The sequence below is a fragment of the Geotrypetes seraphini genome, chromosome 5 (assembly GCF_902459505.1).
Source record: "Geotrypetes seraphini chromosome 5, aGeoSer1.1, whole genome shotgun sequence".
In the NCBI taxonomy this organism is placed as follows: domain Eukaryota; kingdom Metazoa; phylum Chordata; class Amphibia; order Gymnophiona; family Dermophiidae; genus Geotrypetes; species Geotrypetes seraphini.
Genome location: NC_047088.1, coordinates 258,886,816 through 258,904,265, shown reverse-complemented (window position 1 = coordinate 258,904,265; position 17,450 = coordinate 258,886,816). Strand labels below are relative to the sequence as shown.

Genomic DNA, 17,450 nt, shown 5'->3' with positions numbered 1-17,450 from the left:
ATTATATTAAAGACTTTCCTTTCATTCAAAGCACCTAGTGAAAATTCAAAAAATTACCCCCCTCTCCATTATTTCATTTGTACTAACCAGGGAAATGATAATTTCTTAATGCCCCCCACACATCTTGAAATTTATTCAAATTCCCTTTCTGAAGAGCTAACGTTATGCCTGCAGTATTGATTGCTGTCAGCACTAATTTACCCCCTTTAAAACTATTAAAAACCTAAGCTAGCAAAGGAGTTAAATGATCACCATAGACTCTATATAAAGTGTTAGAAAATCCATCAAGGCCTGGAGTCTTATCTTTTGGGAGCTGTTTAATACTTAACACTATTTCGCTAGGAGTGATATCTGCTTCTAAATTCCCACGTATATCCTTGGGTATTATAACCTCATTAACATAATGCTGTATTTTTTTTTGTCTTTAGTGATAGAAGAATCCTGTGAATACAAGTTTTTGTAGAAGGATAAGAATCTCTGTTGAATTTATTTCTCTGTATAAAGCATTTTCCTATGTTCTCTTATTTTCCATAGTTATGTAATTGATTAGCTAAAAGCTTCCTGATTTCTCGTCCCACTCAAAGAACTCGGTTGCACTTTCGTCATTTGAAATTTCAGAGTTTCTCAACGGAGCTCTTGAAGAGCAATTCTAATTTTGTTTAAGCATTTTCCTATACAGAGGGCTCCTTTTACTAAGCTGCGATAGCGTTATTAGCGCACGCAGACTTGCCGCATGCGCTAAACCCGCACTATGCAGCTAGAACTGACGCCAGCTCAATGCTGGTGTTAGCGTCTAGCACGCGCGGAAATTTTGCATGCCCTAAAACCACTATTGCAGCTTAGTAAAAGGAGCCCTAAGGCAGGCTAACTGATTTAGCACGCGCTAAATGCTAATGTGCCCATAGAATAGAATTAGCGTATTTAGCATGCGCTAATCTTTAGCGCACTTTATCCGTTAGCACACCTTAGTAAAAGGACCCTATAGTTTGCTATCTGAGTTCTAATGATTTAAGAGTTTGGAGGAGTTCCCTCTCTTTCTGTTGCTTTTCCTTTTTTCTACATCCTCCCCACTTTATGAAAACTCCACTTAAACAGCCTTGAGACCTTCCCAAAGTGTAGAATCCTTAACTTCCCCAGTATCATTTAGTTCTAAATACTGATCAACTGCCCTGGAAACATCCTCTCTGATCTCTTTAGATTATAGCAAAGTCTCATTAAGGCGCCAGAAACATCGAACCTTTAACCCAGGTTTCATAAGACCAAGTAATTACGTCTACGGCACTATTATGCACCATTGGCAACCAAAAAGGGTCCTCCCATAATATCCTAGAGCAGGGGTAGGCAATTCCGGTCCTCGAGAGCCAGAGCCAGGTCAGGTTTTCAGAATATCCACAATGAATATGTATGAGATGGATTTGCATGCACTGCCTCCTCGAGATGCAAGTCTATCTCATGCATATTTATTGTGGATATCCTGAAAACCTGACCTGGCTCTGGCTCTCGAGGACCGGAATTGCCTACCCCTGTCCTAGAATAACTATCTTGTGGAATCAAACAAAATGACTAGCTTTAGTCGTAAGGTTTAGTCTTCTCCAAAAATGGAAAGTTTGTACTCCTGGAAAACTTTAAACCAGGGATCTCAAAGTCCTTCCTTGAGGGCTGCAATCCAGTTGGGTTTTCAGGATTTCCCCAAAGAATATGCATTGAAAGCAGTGCATGCACATAGATCTCATGCATATTCATTGGGGAAATCCTGAAAACCCGACTGGATTGCGGCCCTCAAGGAGGGACTTTGAGACCCCTGCTTTAAACATATGTTTTTCATTCCCACTAAGATATTGCGGGCAAGCAGATATTTCTTCGAATTTGGGGTTTATTATAGTATTAAACTTCTCCCAAGTTATAAATTACCTTGAGAATGAGCACTTAACCAACCAGGGACCTGAGACCGAAATTGACCTTGGCCTTCATTGAGAATATATATATTAGCCATCGAAACTTCCATCCCCGTAATCATAAGCAATCTCCCTTCTTTATCTTTACCAAGCAACATTTTCTTTATTAGAGCTTAAATAGATTTTGATATACCATACTCATTATATCTAAGTTGATTAGTGAATCAATGCAATATCTATTTGCAATCGCTTCAACTCCTTACACAGTAAGAGTTCAATCCTTCAACAGTAATGGACCCAACTCTAAGTGCCAAGTCTGACATATCTGATTTCAATCCTAAACACACACACTTAAAATCAAACACAGTCTCCCTCAAATCCTCTCTGATGCCCAACGCTGTCCCATCCCCTACCCCTTATGACCCTCACTCCCAAGACCCTTCCTCCCCTCCCAAACCCCTTCACCAAAAGCAACACCCAAATCTCCTCTCCACATTATCCTACACCAGGGGTGTCGAAGTCGGTCCTCGAGGGCCGCAATCCAGTCGGGTTTTCAAGATTTCCCCAATGAATATGCATGAGATCTATGTGCATGCACTGCTTTCAATGCATATTCATTGGGGAAATTCTGAAAACCCGACTGGATTGCGGCCCTCGAGGACCGACTTCGACACCTGTGTCCTACACAGTCACGCAAGAAAACCACAGCTTCTTCCCTGGTTATCCCAGAAGCGCCATCAAGGTACCCAAACTGACCAGATGCCCCCTGGAGGGATATAAGCATGACCTCCCTACACTCTCCAAGTGGTCACTGACCCCCCTCTCATCCCCAAAGATGTAAATACCTGCCAGTCTGACAGCTTCAGATGTTATGGCCAGGCCCAGTAGGTCAGCAAGCCTAGTGGGTGGTGTAGTCAACCATACATAGAAACAGACGGCTGATAAGGGCCACGGCCCATCCAGTCTGCCCACCCTAATGACCTTCCCCTATCTTTACCTTGTGAATAGATCCCACGTGTCGATCCCATTTGGCCTTAAAATCAGGCACGCAGCTGGCCTCAATCACCTGAAGTGGAAGACTATTCCAGCGATCAACTACCCTTTCAGTAAAAAAGAACTTCCTGGTGTCACCTCGCAGTTTCCCGCCACTGATTTTCCACGGATGCCCTCTTGTTGCCGAGGGACCCTTGAAAAAGAAGACATCTTCCTCTGCCTCGATGCGGCCAATGAGATATTTGAATGTCTCGATCATGTCTCCCCTCTCTCTGCACTCCTCGAGCGAGTATAGCTGTAATTTTTCTAACCGTTCCTCGTACGGGAGATCCTTGAGTCCCGAGACCATCCGGGTGGCCATTCTCTGGACCGACTCCATCCTCAGCACATCCTTGCGATAATGCGGCCTCCAGAATTGCACACAGTATTCCAGGTGGGGCCTCACCATGGATCTATACAATGGCATAATGACCTCCAGCTTACGGCTGACGAAACCCCTGCGTATGCAACCCATGATTTGTCTTGCCTTGGATGAAGCTTTCTCCACTTGATTGGCAGGCCCACACCCCACTCTAACTATTATACTTAGAAACATAGAAAGATGACGGCAGAAAATGGCCAAGGCCCATCAAGTCTGCCCACTCTATAGACCCTCCCCTTAAGATTAGCCAATGTTTTGCCCTGACCCACGTAGGGATCCCACATGGGCGTAAGGGAATTTTTCAAGTACCTTTCTTATTTCTAATCTTAATGTATATTTTCTGTAAACCGCTTAGAACCTAACGGATGTAGCGGTATATAAGAAATAAATTACATTACATTACATTTATTCTTTTTATTTATGGTGGAATTTGTAAGTCTTCCAAATCCCCAGCCTAATTACACTGTACCCACATATAGATGGCACCTGCAAGCATAAGGGCTATTTCTGTGGTGTACAGTTGGGTACAGTGGGTTTTGGAGAGCTATGGTGAGATGTGTATCTGGGACTTTTGATGTGAGGTTCACTGCAGTGCCCCCTAGGATGCCACACTGCTCTACTAGGTTGTCTGTGTGGCTAGTCTAGTACAAATTCTGACCCCCCTCTTTTTTTTTTTTTTTTTTTTCTGAGGCTTTTTCTTTCCTCCTGGGTTATTAACACATCTTTAAGCATTTGCCCTGTCAGAGACCAGTACAATGATTTGCTACATGAATAAGTAGCATTTGATAATGGTGCTCTAGTCCAGTGGTTCCCAACCCTGTCCTGGAAGACCACCAGGCCAATCAGGTTTTCAAGGTAGCCCTAATAAATAAGCATGAGAGAGATTTGCATATAATGGAAGTGACAGGCATGCAAATCTGCTCCATGCATATTCATTAGAGCTATCCTGAAAGCCCGATTGGCTTGGGTTGGGAATCACTGCTCTAGTCAACTCCGTTGTCTAAGGAGTGGGTTATCTTGATATTAGGGAGTTGCATATTTGGGGCCTCCTCTATCATAAGAACATAAGAAATGCCTTCACTGGATCAGACCTAGGTCCATCTAGTCCAGCGACCCGCTCACGCGGAGGCCCAGTTAGGTACTCCCTGTTGGAGACCTGGATTTCCCGTATCTCTCGATAGGATTCGCAAGAAGGTGCGCATCCAACTTGCGCTTGAAACCCAGAACAGGAGTCTCCGTCACAACCTCCTCCGGGAGAGCATTCCAAGCGCCCACCACCCTCTGTGTGAAACACAACTTCCGGACATTTGTCCTGAACCTGCTGCCCCTCAGTTTCAGGCTATGACCTCTTGTCCTTGTCACATCTGAAAAAGTCAGCAATGCTGCTTCCTGGTCTATTTTGTCAAATCCTTTTAATATTTTAAAAGTCTCTATCATATCCCCTCGCAGTCTTCTCTTTTCGAGGGTGAACAGTCCTAGTTTTCCGAGGCGTTCTTTGTAGCTCAGATTCTCCATACCTTTGACTAGTTTCGTGGCTCGCCCCTGCACCCTCTCCAGCAGAGTTATATCTTTCCTAAGGTATGGAGACCAGTGTTGGACACAGTACTCCAAGTGTGGTCTGACCATTGCTCTGTAAAGCGGCATTATGACGGCCTCCGATCTACTCGTGATCCCTTTCTTTATCATGCCCAACATCCTGTTTGCTTTCTTTGCCGCCGCCGCACATTGAGCCGAAGGTTTTAGGGTTCTATCAATCTCTACCCCCAGATCCTTTTCTTGTTCGCATTTGGTTAATGTCACCCCCATCATCCTATATTCATGTTCCTTGTTTTTCCTACCCAGATGCATCACCTTGCATTTGTCTATGTTAAAATTCATCTGCCACTTTTTTGCCCACTTCTCCAGCTGGTTCAGATCCTTCTGAAGATCCTCGCAGTCCCTTTGAGAGCCAACCGCCCGACATAGTTTTGTGTCATCTGCAAACTTGATCATATTGTTTGTTGTTTCCTCTTCCAGGTCATTTATAAAAAAAATTGCGCTAGTGCGGTGAGCTGCACTGAATGGCCCGCGCTGCTCCCGACCTCAAAGAGTGAACTTTGGTGTGTTTGTCTAGTACAGGGATAGGCAATTCCGGTCCTCGAGAGCCAGAGCCAGGTCAGGTTTTCAGGATATCCACAATGAATATGTATGAGATGGATAATAATAATAATAATAGTTTTTTATATACCGCAGGACCGTGAAGTTCTATGCGGTTTACAAAGATTAACAGATGGTACAAACTGAATGAACTTAACAGAGGTGAAAGATAGTGGTTGACAGTTCAAGGGAACCGTTATTGAAGAGAAAGAATTGAAGGGGTCAGCTGTCTAGATACTTCAGGAACAGATATGTTTTTAGGCGTTTTCCTAAATTTCCCATAAGTGGAAGGCGTGAGCAATTGTTCTAGATCTTTACCCCATAATGCTTCTTGGTGTGAGAGAAGGTATTGGTGGTGTCTTTTGAGTTTACATCCTCTAACTGGGGGGGAAACGAAGTTCAAATGAGAGCTTCTCTTATGTCTGTTGGCTGAGAAGGAAAAAAGGTCAGTTATGTATTTAGGGGCTAGTCAGTAGAGTGGGCAGACCTGATGGGCTATGGCCCTTATCTGCCGCCATCTTCTATGTTTCTATAGTGCTTTAAAGCAGAGACAGGCGAACTTAAACTTTACGCGTTCCTCCATCGGTAGCCAATGCAGCTGTCGGTAGTAAGGTGTCACATGGTCAAACTTCCTCAGCCCGAAAATCAGTTTGACTGCTGCATTTTGTATAAGTTGTAATCGTCGCATATTCTTTTGGGAAATTGCTAAATAGGCGATGTTACAGTAATCAAGTTGACTCAGTACAAGGGATTGTACCAGAATTCTAAATGCTGACATATCAAAATATGTTCTAATGCAGTGGTTCCCAACCCTGTCCTGGAGGAACACCAGGCCAATTGGGTTTTCAGGCTAGCCCTAATGAATATGCATGAAGCAAATTTGCATGCCTATCACTTCCATCATATGCAAATCTCTCTCATGCATATTCATTAGGGCTAGCCTGAAAACCCGATTGGCCTGGTGTTCCTCCAGGACAGGGTTGGGAATCACTGTTCTAATGGATCGAAGTTTCCAGAGAGTGAAAAAACCCTTTCTGATCAAGGAGTCCACTTGGTCTTTCATGGTTAGGCACTGATCTAGTGTTGCACCCAATATCTTCATAGTAGTCTGGATCTGCATGCACTGCCTGCTTGAGATGCAAATCTATCTCATGCATATTTATTGTGGATATCCTGAAAACCTGACCTGGCTCCAGCTCTCAAGGACCGGAATTGCCTATCCCTGGCCTAGTATTTGGTACGGATTTTAAACATCTAAATTTGTATTTAGACATCATATTGAAAAGAGCCCTCTAAGTATTCCGGACTAGTGCCTGCAAATAATTTATAAATCCAAGATGATGTTAACCTGTAACCCGTTCTGAGCTTGGGGAGAATGGGATAAAAATTAACCTTCCCCCCTTTTAACAAAGCCACGCTAGCAGTTCCTGCTGTGGCAACCACTTCGATGTCCATAGGGAATTAATGAATGTCGGATTGTTGGCCGGGCGGCTTTGTAAAAGAAGCCATAAAATAAATAAATAAATTGTTTAAACACAATACGTGCCTTAATTGGCAACCAGTGAAGCTTTATCAGAACAGGTGCAACATGGTCAGTGCTTTTTAATTCAAAAATCAGTTTTGCCACAGTGATTCAAACATTACCGATTTAGTCTTTAAAATAAATCATTGTATTTCCAGACTTCAAGCTTGGGCTATGTCCGTCCTAATGAAGTTAAATGTAACTAAAACCAAACACTTGTGGTTAGGTCCAAAACTAGATTGTCTCCCTTCCACTATACCAGAGGTAGGCAATTCCGGTCCTCGAGAGCCGGAGCCAGGTCAGGTTTTCAGGATATCCACAATAAATAGGCATGAGATAGATTTGCATCTCAAGGAGGCAGTGCATGCAAATCCATCTCATACATATTCATGGTGGAGATCCTGAAAAGCTGACCTGGCTCTGGCTCTCGAGGACTGGAATTGCCTACTCCTGCCCTATACTATTGGATTCTGGGGCTTCTCTGCAAATTGAGTTCTCTTCCAAGATTTTGGGAATACTTTTTGACTCTTCCCTTATCTTTAAGGATCAAATAAACTCTCTGGTTAAAAAAATGGTTTTTTAATTTATGAATGTTGAGAAAGGTTAGATCTTATTTCCATCAATGCCATTTTTCTGTTTTGGTCCAATCAATTATACTATCTCAGCTAGATTACTGCAATGCTATCTATCTTGGCATCACAAAGATCTGCCTTCAAAGGTTACAATTCATTCAGAATACTGCTGTGAAGTTGATCTATGGAAAGAGCAAGTTCGGCCACGTGACTCCTTTGTTTTTGAGCCTTCACTGGCTCCCGGTTCATCTTAGAATTCAATTTAAATGTGTATATATTATTTTTAAGATTTTATGTGGGATTTTTGCTCCTTTTGTTCCTCTATCATGGAACGTTTACAGAGTTTCCTATGCAAGAGGCATTCAACAATTTAAGCTTTCCCTCCCTTCTAGGAAAGGAATCAAGAATTTTAGGTCTCCTTTTAAAAAGGCGTGCTAGGGTTTTTAGGCAGGGGAGACAGTCCCACCCACAGTCTCACCAATAGAGGGTGCTGTTTTACTGTCACATTTTTCAATTGTGAGGGACAGGCAAGTTCTGCAGGACTCCAGGGAACATACCTGTCCTTAGCGACTGAAAATATTCCACCCCCTAGTGGTAGCAATGCAGCTGGAGGACACCTGCTCAGCTTAGAGGGAACACCCAGCCGGAGCACCGGCAAGTGAAGGAAATCACTCGCTGTATACTCCGACCGCCTCTTCCTGTACTAAAGTCGGGCCTCACCAATCAGGAGCTGCTTTGACACGCACTCTGGCTGCCCTCTCCTGCCTTTCCAGCTAACCTCTCCTGCCTCCCCTTCGCGGTCAGAAAATACCGTGAATGACTGGGACAGCGAACTGTGGACCACAAATTCGCGGGAGAGCACTGTAATTCATTGATAATTAAACTTCTTGCTCTAGGCGAAAGGTTTTGAACATAGGGATCCCAAATCTTCATAAAAAGACGAGTTCGTCTAGGACAGGGGTGTCCAATGTCGGTCCTCGAGGGCCGCAGTCCAGTCGGATTTTCAGGATTTCCCCAATGAATATACATGAGGTCTATTTGCATGCACTGCTTTCATTGTATGCTAATAGATCTCATGCATATTCATTGGGGAAATCCTGAAAACCCGACTGGATTGCGGCCCTCGAGGACCGACATTGGACACCCCTGGTCTAGGAGATTGACGAACCTTCCAGACCTTGAATAAAAGTAAACGATGCAACTGGTTCAACTTTTTTTTTAACTTTATTAACTTTTTTAAAAAATTATTTCTGTCTGTTACATATCATAATAAAATCAAGCGAAATATTTAGTTTATTCATTTTTTAAATTTCTAAACGGTTTACAAAATCGTGCATACATAAATTTTAAAACAATATATAAAAAACAAATGAACATAAATAATCAGATCCTCTGAAAAATCAGCAATCAGGAAAAATCAATGCCTAAAAAAGGCTTTTTCAAACAATTGTGTTTTGAGTAGTTTCCTAAATGTAATGTAATGTAATGTAATTTATTTCTTGTATACCGCTACATCCGTTAGGTTCTAAGCGGTTTTAAGAAAATATACATTTAAAATTAAAGATAAGAAGTAAGAAAGGTGCTTAATAAATTCCCTTACTGTCCCGAAGGCTCACAATCTAACTAAAGCACCTGATAAATTTTTAAAGAAGTGAAAAATAAAGAAGAAGATTAAGAATAAACATTTTAACTAGACAGCATTGATCTGAATAGTATTTTGTTAGTGTAAGAGAGGAGAAAATAAGGAATAGATGTAAAAGGGAGAACCGTTGGACAATAGAATTTTGGAGAGAATTTAAATGAAGGAAATAGAATATAATAAAGGCAAATTAAAAACAATAGATAAGGTTAAAGAAAATTCACCATATTTCCATTTATACATAAACAAAGAAAACAAAAAAAACACAGGACCCTTTTTTCCACTCTTATAGTCCACATTATCGGGGCTACCTTGTTCCTTAATAGGTTAAGAAATTTGCTAAGTAAACATTCTCAGTTTTACTGTTTCAGAAAAGAAACAGAAAAGAAAATCTATCTAAAGTCACAACTTTTAATAGAAATCCATCACAGAAAGAGAACTTCTTGGAACATCCTTTCCAATTCTATCGAGCCAAAGTAGCTTTGCTTGATCTTTATTCCGTGTAAAGCCATGTGGTAGACCCAACAAATCTGTCCTTTTCAAGCAACACAAAATCTGATGTAAGGATAATGGAATATATCTTACAAAGTAATAATCAAAACATATGGTCAGAATATGAAAAATATTTGGCTCCCACAACGAAGCAGGCGGTAGTTTTTCGGCTAGTGCGCATTATAGTGTGCGCTAATCTTGTGCGTGCGCTAAAAACGCTAGCAAACCTTCGTAAAAGGAGCCCTAAAATGTATATTTTAAGTAAAATTGGTGACAAGGGTGAGCCCTGTGGGACCCCACAAGATTGCGTCCAGCCAGCGGCGTAGCAAGAGAGGGAGGCTTCCAGGGCGGTGGCGCCTGACATGCCCACACCGTGCACCCCCCTACTTTTTCCTGCCGCGTACCTCTTGAAATATTCGCTGGCGCGAGCATCTTCCACCTCCTGCTCACACCAGCCTTCTGATGTCACGTCCTGGTCTCGTCAGGAGGAGAGGTGCCGGTGCCCCCACTAAGATGGTGCCCGGGGACGGTCCACCTTCCCCTTACTATGCCACCGTGTCTAGAACAGACATGGGCAACGGAGCCCAGTCGGCTTTTCAGGATTTCCCCCCAATGAATATGCATGAGATCTATTTGCAGGCACTGCTTTCAATGCATATTCATTGGGGGAAATCCTGAAACCCCGATTGGATTCCGGCCCTTGAGGACCGGAGTTGCCCATGTCTGGTCTAGATTGTTGAAATGTGGGAACCCCATTTTAACTTTATAATGTCAAAGTGTAAGAAATTATTTTCTCAGGCCAAACCATGACCTGAAATTCTAGCCTGTCCTTATGTTGAACCTTTTTTTTTCTTTCTAAAACGGACATTCCTGCTCGACTTCTATTTCTCCTTATACTTTAGAACTGGCTCTATGCTGGAAGATCCTGTTCTAATATTCTAGTGCAGTGGTCTCAAACTCAAACCCTTTGCAGGACCACATTTTGGATTTGTAGGTACTTGGGAGGGCCTCAGAAAAAAATAGTTAATGTCTTATTAAAGAAATAACAATTTTCCATAAGAACATAAGAAATGCCTTCACCGAATCAGACCTTAGGTCCATCAAGTCCAGCAACTCTTTAAAGTTTATAAATCTTTCCTTTTGGCTGTCTTAATCATAATATTGTCATTTATAGCTAAAGAGACATATGATCAAGAAACTGTTTTATTTTACTTTTGTGATTATGATAAACATACCAAGGGCCTCAAAATAGTACCTGACGGGCCGCATGTGGCTCCCAGGCCACGATTTTGAGATCACTGAGTTAAGGGGAACAGTTAATCTGCTGGCTGGGTTGGAGGGCAGAGGGGAGAACAGGACATTCAAGCCATTGTGACATCACTGATGAGGTTGGCTCTTATTGGTGGAATGAGGCATTATGACATCACAATCTCAGCTCTGCTTCCCAAAGACAAACAGGATGTCATGGTTACAGTTAAGCCAGTGGTCTCAAAGTCAAACCCTTTGCAGGGCCACATTTTGGATTTGTAGGTGCTTGGAGGGCCTCAGAAAAAGTAGTTAATGTCTTATTAAAGAAATGACAATTTTGCATGAGGTAAAACTCTTTATAGTTTATAAATCTTTCCTTTTGGCTAAGTCTTAATCATAATATTGTCATTTATAGCTAAAGAGACATAAAATCAAGAAACTGTTTTATTTTACTTTTGTGATTATGATAAACATACCGAGGGCCTCAAAATAGGACCTGGCGGGCCGCATGTGGCCCCCGGGCTGCATGTTTGAGACCACTGCTCTAGTGGAACTTCAGATGTCCTGACTTGATTTCCTATTTCAATGTTTTTTTTCTAAAATGCTGCTCTTACATAACGCTTGTACAGGCTGGCTTACAAAAGTAAAAAAAAAGTTACCCTACCCTACCCTACATCATGATAAAACAGTTCAGCAGAAACTTTTGGTTTCTTTTTTTATTTTGCAGGTCTAATAATTCACGAAGGACCTTCCGTATACCGCATTTTTAAACGGTGGCAAGCCGTAAACCAGCAGTGGAAAGTGCTGGACTATGAGAAGGCAAAGGACGTGGAGGATCAGAAAACGGGGACAAGCAGGACAAACCAACAGCCCCCCTCACAGACCACCCGCTCTTTCTCCACCGGCGACGCAGTTGACAACTCCACGCCGGCCAACAGCAGTTCCCACAGCAACGGACATGCAGCCTCCCTCTCCGACCACCACTGTGCTTACACCATCTTGCACATACTGAGCCACCTGAGGCCTAACGAACAAAGAAGCCAATCTAGCCCTAACAGGGAGCTTGTTATGAGAGTCACTACCGTGTGAGGAATGGAAGAAGCCACAGGCAATAGGTGAAAACTACGAAACAAGGGAAAGGCCAGTGCATGGTATGTGCCTTTTCATAGCCACACAAGGCCCACAGTAGGCCAGCAGAGGAGCAGGAAGCTGCCTACAGGGTGGCCCTTCAGCTCAGATGCTGAAGTTTTTACCCAGCCAAAACATGCTAAGCAGGATGAAATAGTGACTAATATGTGACTGGGCCGAGGTTTGGAGAATCCTGGCTATGGGCTTATTAGCATGGCAATCTTAGTACCTAATGGTAAGTTTCTTTCAACAAAGCAACCTAAAGGGGTGAGAGAAACCTAGGGAGAAAGGAAGAGCACAATACTTTTATCTTAAAGTACATGTTAATCAGGGATTCAAATATTTTCAGTGCGCATATGGCCGCGTAGGATATTGTCTTGGAGGTCTGTTCATCTAAATCAGTTTTGGTTCACCGGAAATCACAAGCACGATGGTTGTAAAAGTTATGTGATTGATTAGCAGAGAAATGATGGCAACAAATCCTCTGCAGGGGTCCCCAGAGAGAGAAACTCTGGGGTCATAGGAGAAGGTTCTTTTGATCACTCAGTCAGAAAACATCGTAAGGAAATGACATTGCATTTGTCTTTTATATTCTGTATAAACCCACGCAGAGTTCAAGGCAGATTACAAAAAGAAAACAAAAGCATAAAACCTAGGAGTATACAATAAAAAAATTAACCCCCTCTTTTACGAAGGTGCGTTATGCTTTTTGGCATGCACTAAACGTTAACGTGTGCATGCTATCCTTTGGACGTGTTAGCGTTTAGCACGCGTGTCGATTTAGCACGTGATAAACATGCGCTAAAATGCTTAGCGCACCTTCGTAAAAGAGGGCCTAGGTGTAATGCAAGAGAGTAAAACATTGCAGTGAATTAACATGAGGTCGTATTAATTTTAGCAAAGCTATGGGCCCTCTTTTACGAAGGCGCGCTAACCGATTGGCGAGCGCTAAACGCTAACGCGTGCACGTTAGTCTGTGGATGCGTTAATGTTTAGCGCGTGCTAATCGGTTAGCGCACCTTAGTATCGGAACAGAGTCGTTTTTCTAGCCTTTTAGTCAGAGCATACTTGGTTTCACGGCATATCTGAAACATTTCAATACATCTTCTTTTACCAAGCAGTGAAATCATGGAATCTTTTATACCGCTCAGGTTTGGAAAAAAAAGTGAAAATGAGCAAGCAAAAGAGAATTGCGTTTCTGTCATCCTGTTCCAGTCCAAAATGGCTGCTGAAAGTTTGTCATGATTCTATGTTTGATTGACAGCTGTATTGCCCAGTAGGCTTCCTCCATGCCTGAACACACAGACATGAAGATTAGATGTTGCTGTATAGAAAGATAGAAAACATAGAAACATAGAAATAGACGGCAGATAAGGGCCAGGGCCCATCCAGTCTGCCCACCCTAATGACCCTCCCCTACCTTTACTCTGTGAATAGATCCCACTTGTCGATCCCATTTGGCCTTAAAATCAGGCACGCTGCTGGCCTCAATCACCTGAAGTAGAAGACTATTCCAGCGATCAACCACCCTTTCAGTGAAAAAGAACTTCCTGGTGTCATCGTGTCATGTAGTCTGGTCTGACCAGCAATCTCTCATCATATCGTATGTTGCAGTCTAAATTATAATGCATTGTGTATATAGGCAGGTTTAGGTATTTAAGTGTGCTCATCACAGAGGTTACAGATGTGCCAAACTTTGGAAGTGAGGTCTGGATTTGCAGCATAGTGATGAGACTGTGAAATTGTCAAAATGTTTGCCAAATGTGTAAGAACATAATAATTGTCCTACTGGGACAAACCAAAGGTCCATCAAGCCCATCATCCTGTTTCCAACTGTGGCCAACCCAGTTCCCAAGTACCCAGCTAGAACCCAAGTAGTAAAACAGGTTTTATGCTGCTTATCCTGGAAATAAGCAGTGGCTTCCCCAAGCCGTCTCAATACTGGCCTATGGACTTCTCTTTTAGGAAATTATTCAAGCCTTTTTTTAAACCTCGCTAAGCTAACTGCAACAAATTCCAGAGTTTAATTACAATGTTGTGTGAAGAAATATTTTCTCCATTTTGTTATAAATCTACTACTTAGTTGCTTAATCACATGCCCCCTGGTCCTAGTATTTTTGGAAAGAGTGAACAAGCGATTAATTAAGGCAAGGTAGTTTGTGGTGAGCACCCAAAGATAGCAAGTAATTGCAGGTCTCCTGACCAGTGTGCTCTGCAATATTGTGAAGTGTTGGGTGCTGTTCTCTAGCTCAGTGGTTTCCAACTCTGTCCTGGAGGACCACCAGGCCAGTCGGGTTTTCAGGATAGCCCTAATGAATATGTATGAGAGAGATCTACATATAATGGAAGTGCCAGGCATGCAAATCAGCTCCTTGCATATTCATTAGGGATATCCTGAAAACCCAACTGACCTGATAGTTCTCCAGAACAGGGTTGGGAACCACTGCTCTAGATTGCTGATGATAATGATCAATGTTTAATGTCTAATGTAAGTCCTTATAAAATGCACATCAGACATTGTACAATAATTGGTAGTAGAGTATACGTTTCAGGAAAAAAAACAGATTGCAGAAATGAGCACCAACAAAAAAACCCCCAAAACAAAACAACAGATCTCCACAAAAACTACAAGTAGAAACACATAAAGTGGAGTCTTGATAGTATCTCAATTGTGGTAGTCAAGAGTACGAAAAGTCAATTTAAAAAAAGTCTCTATCTTGAAGATATTGTACTTCAAGTTAAAACTTTATCGGGATGATCCTTATGTTGGTATGACCCGACACGGGCTGGGTTTCAGCTTCGCAGAGCCTTCCTTAGGGGTCATGTGGTCAACAAACTAAAGTCCATTGGATCATTGAAATAGTGTCTCCCAATAGTCAAAGTGATAAGGTCTTATCAATTCAATTCAATGGTATTTGGTTCACATTTGAATTGATATAGGACTTCTATGCGCGTCAGAGCTGTTATCGCCACGGCCGGCGCTATAAACCACGCTACAGTTTTGTAAAAGGGGAGGGGGGGTTAATTCAGTTGCCAATTATCTAAGATGTATTAAATTTTTACATATTGATACTAGTCTCAATGAAACAGGGACAAAAATTGACCCTATAATAATAATAATAATAATAGTTTATATACCACAGGACCGTGAAGTTCTATGCGGTTTACAATGATTAAAGGTGTTACAGATTGAGTGGAATAAACATAGTTCAGAGTTAGTGAATAACAGTTCTAAAGATCAGTTGTTGAGGACTAAGATTGTATAGGTCAGTTACCTAAGTACTTCAGGAACAGATGTGTTTTTAGGCGTTTCCTGAATTCCCTATAAGTAGTGGGCACGAGCAGTTGTCCCAGGTCTTTACCCCATAATGCTACTTGATGTGAGAAAAGATGTTGGTGATGACTTTTAAATTTACAACCTCTAACCGGTGGAGAAACAAAGTTTGGATGTAAGCTTCTCCTATGTCTGTTGGTTGTGAAGGAGAAAAGGTCCCCGCAGGCTCTGTCCCTGCTCCACAGTTAACTGCAGGTATCCATCCTCATGCCATCTTCTAGTTGACAGGTCCTCTTTCTCCAAGCCTTTCACAGAATAAGCACAGAAAACCTGGGGAGAGGCAAAAGGGAATCCATACCACCTAGAAAGGCAGGTCCCAATACTTAGGAAGCAGGCAGGATTTTGGTCAGGCCCAGGATCCCTGGCTTACTAAGCAATATGCTTTGGGACCAGGCTGGGAGGGGAAGGAGTTGCTTCCCTCAACTTAGGGTTACCATATGGCTCCAGAAAAAGGATGACAGATTGAGACATCCGGGTTTTACTCTCATTGCTTTGAGTGGAAGTGAAACCATGTGTGTTTCAATCCGTCCTCCTTTTTCTGGAGCCATATGGTAACCCTACCCCAACTTCAGGTAAAAACGCCAAGGGAAAAAGGGAAGGAGTGCAGATGGACTATGCAGAAGAAGGAGAACAGTACCCTTTGGAAGAGGGAATTAAGATTACTCCAAGCAGCATTTAAGACCTTCTGAAGTAGCACGGGGACATCCACACAGATAGCCCTGCGGGAGGATTTTAGGTCAGTGTGAATATTTGCAGCGGGTTGAGGGCACTGTTTCCCAAACCGTGTCCTTAAGAACACTTTGTGAAGAAAAGAGAAAAGCTGTTTTTCTTGAAGGGAAGGCACAGCAGGGAAGAGAACTTTTAAACCCTGCTGTGAAGGGTTGGGTGCTGTGAAGGGTTGGGTTATTTTTTTCTCTGAAAATTGATGGATAAAAAAAGAGAAAGACTGCTTCTGGAGATAATGGACTCCTAATGAACATTACCCCTGGCTTCAGAGACCAAGTTAGCTTTTTTGTTTGGGCTAGAAGCCAGTATTTTGTTTAGAAAGTTAAAAAAAAAAAAAAACCCTTAAGAGGCAAACTATATAAGGGTGAAGGATTAAAGGATTCAAAACGCTGACAAGAGCTCCTGGCAGGAGACAGAGCCTTGTAGATCAGACTGTAGCTTTACCTTGTACCTGAGCAGTGAATATTTCCCTTTATTGAGTTTTGACATTGTTTATCTGTGGCCGGAAGTCCCGGACCAGATTGGAGGCTGGATTTTCTTGTTGTTGTTTTTGAACCTGGAAGGTTCTCAACCAAGGTGCAGGTGACCAGACCAAGTGACCCGGACCTTGCCACACCAGAGGACCCATCAGACACCATCCATTCCATCAACTATTCCGTCCTCGCCCTTAACAGATCCCGTGTTCTTGCCCAAGCTTCCTTGAATTTGGATACGGTCTCCACCTCCACTACCTCCACCATTCCTCGAATTCACCACCCTTTCCTTGAAGAATTTCCTTAGATTACTCCTGAGTCCCCTTTCACCTTTATCCTATGCCCCCTCATTCCAGAGCCTCCATCTCTATCAAATCTCTACTCCCACCATTCTTTAAAGTATTGAGATCTTTAAGACTGTCACCAGATGCCTTATGATGAAAACCACTGACCATAGAAGCCACCTGACCAACTCCAACCTATTTATTTCTTTGTGAAGTCTCTTGAATCATATTTAACGTCATGGCTTTTCGTCTAGTTTTTCTGCTTATGAAAGAGGAAACAAATAAATGATTCACGTTTACCTGTTCCATTCTACTCAGGATTTTGTAGAGCGCCATCATATTCCCCCCCCCTTAGTCGTTTCTTCTCCAAGCTGAAGATCTCTAACTTCTTAAAGCCTTTCCTCATAAGAACAAAGAATTGCCATACTTGACAGTCTGAAGGTCCATCAAGCCCAGTCTCCTGTTTCCAACAGTGGCCAACCCAGGTCCCAAGTACCTGGCAGAAACCCAAAGAGTAGCAACATTCCGGAGCTGAAATTGTGATGTCATAAAGCCTCATTCTACCAATGCCTAAGAGCCAGCTTCAG

General features: G+C 42.5%; 1 protein-coding gene across 1 annotated transcript in view; it reads left to right on the top strand.

The window, feature by feature from the left end:
* MARCHF4 (membrane associated ring-CH-type finger 4) overlaps positions 1–12,796 on the top strand; it is a 143,203-nt gene extending 130,407 nt beyond the window's left edge. Inside the window, exon 4 of the mRNA XM_033946523.1 lies at positions 11,646–12,796. Coding sequence (XP_033802414.1) covers positions 11,646–12,007 — 362 coding nt within the window. The 3' untranslated portion in view covers positions 12,008–12,796. The remainder of the gene's footprint in view (positions 1–11,645) is intronic.
* Positions 12,797–17,450: the final 4,654 nt, after the last annotated feature.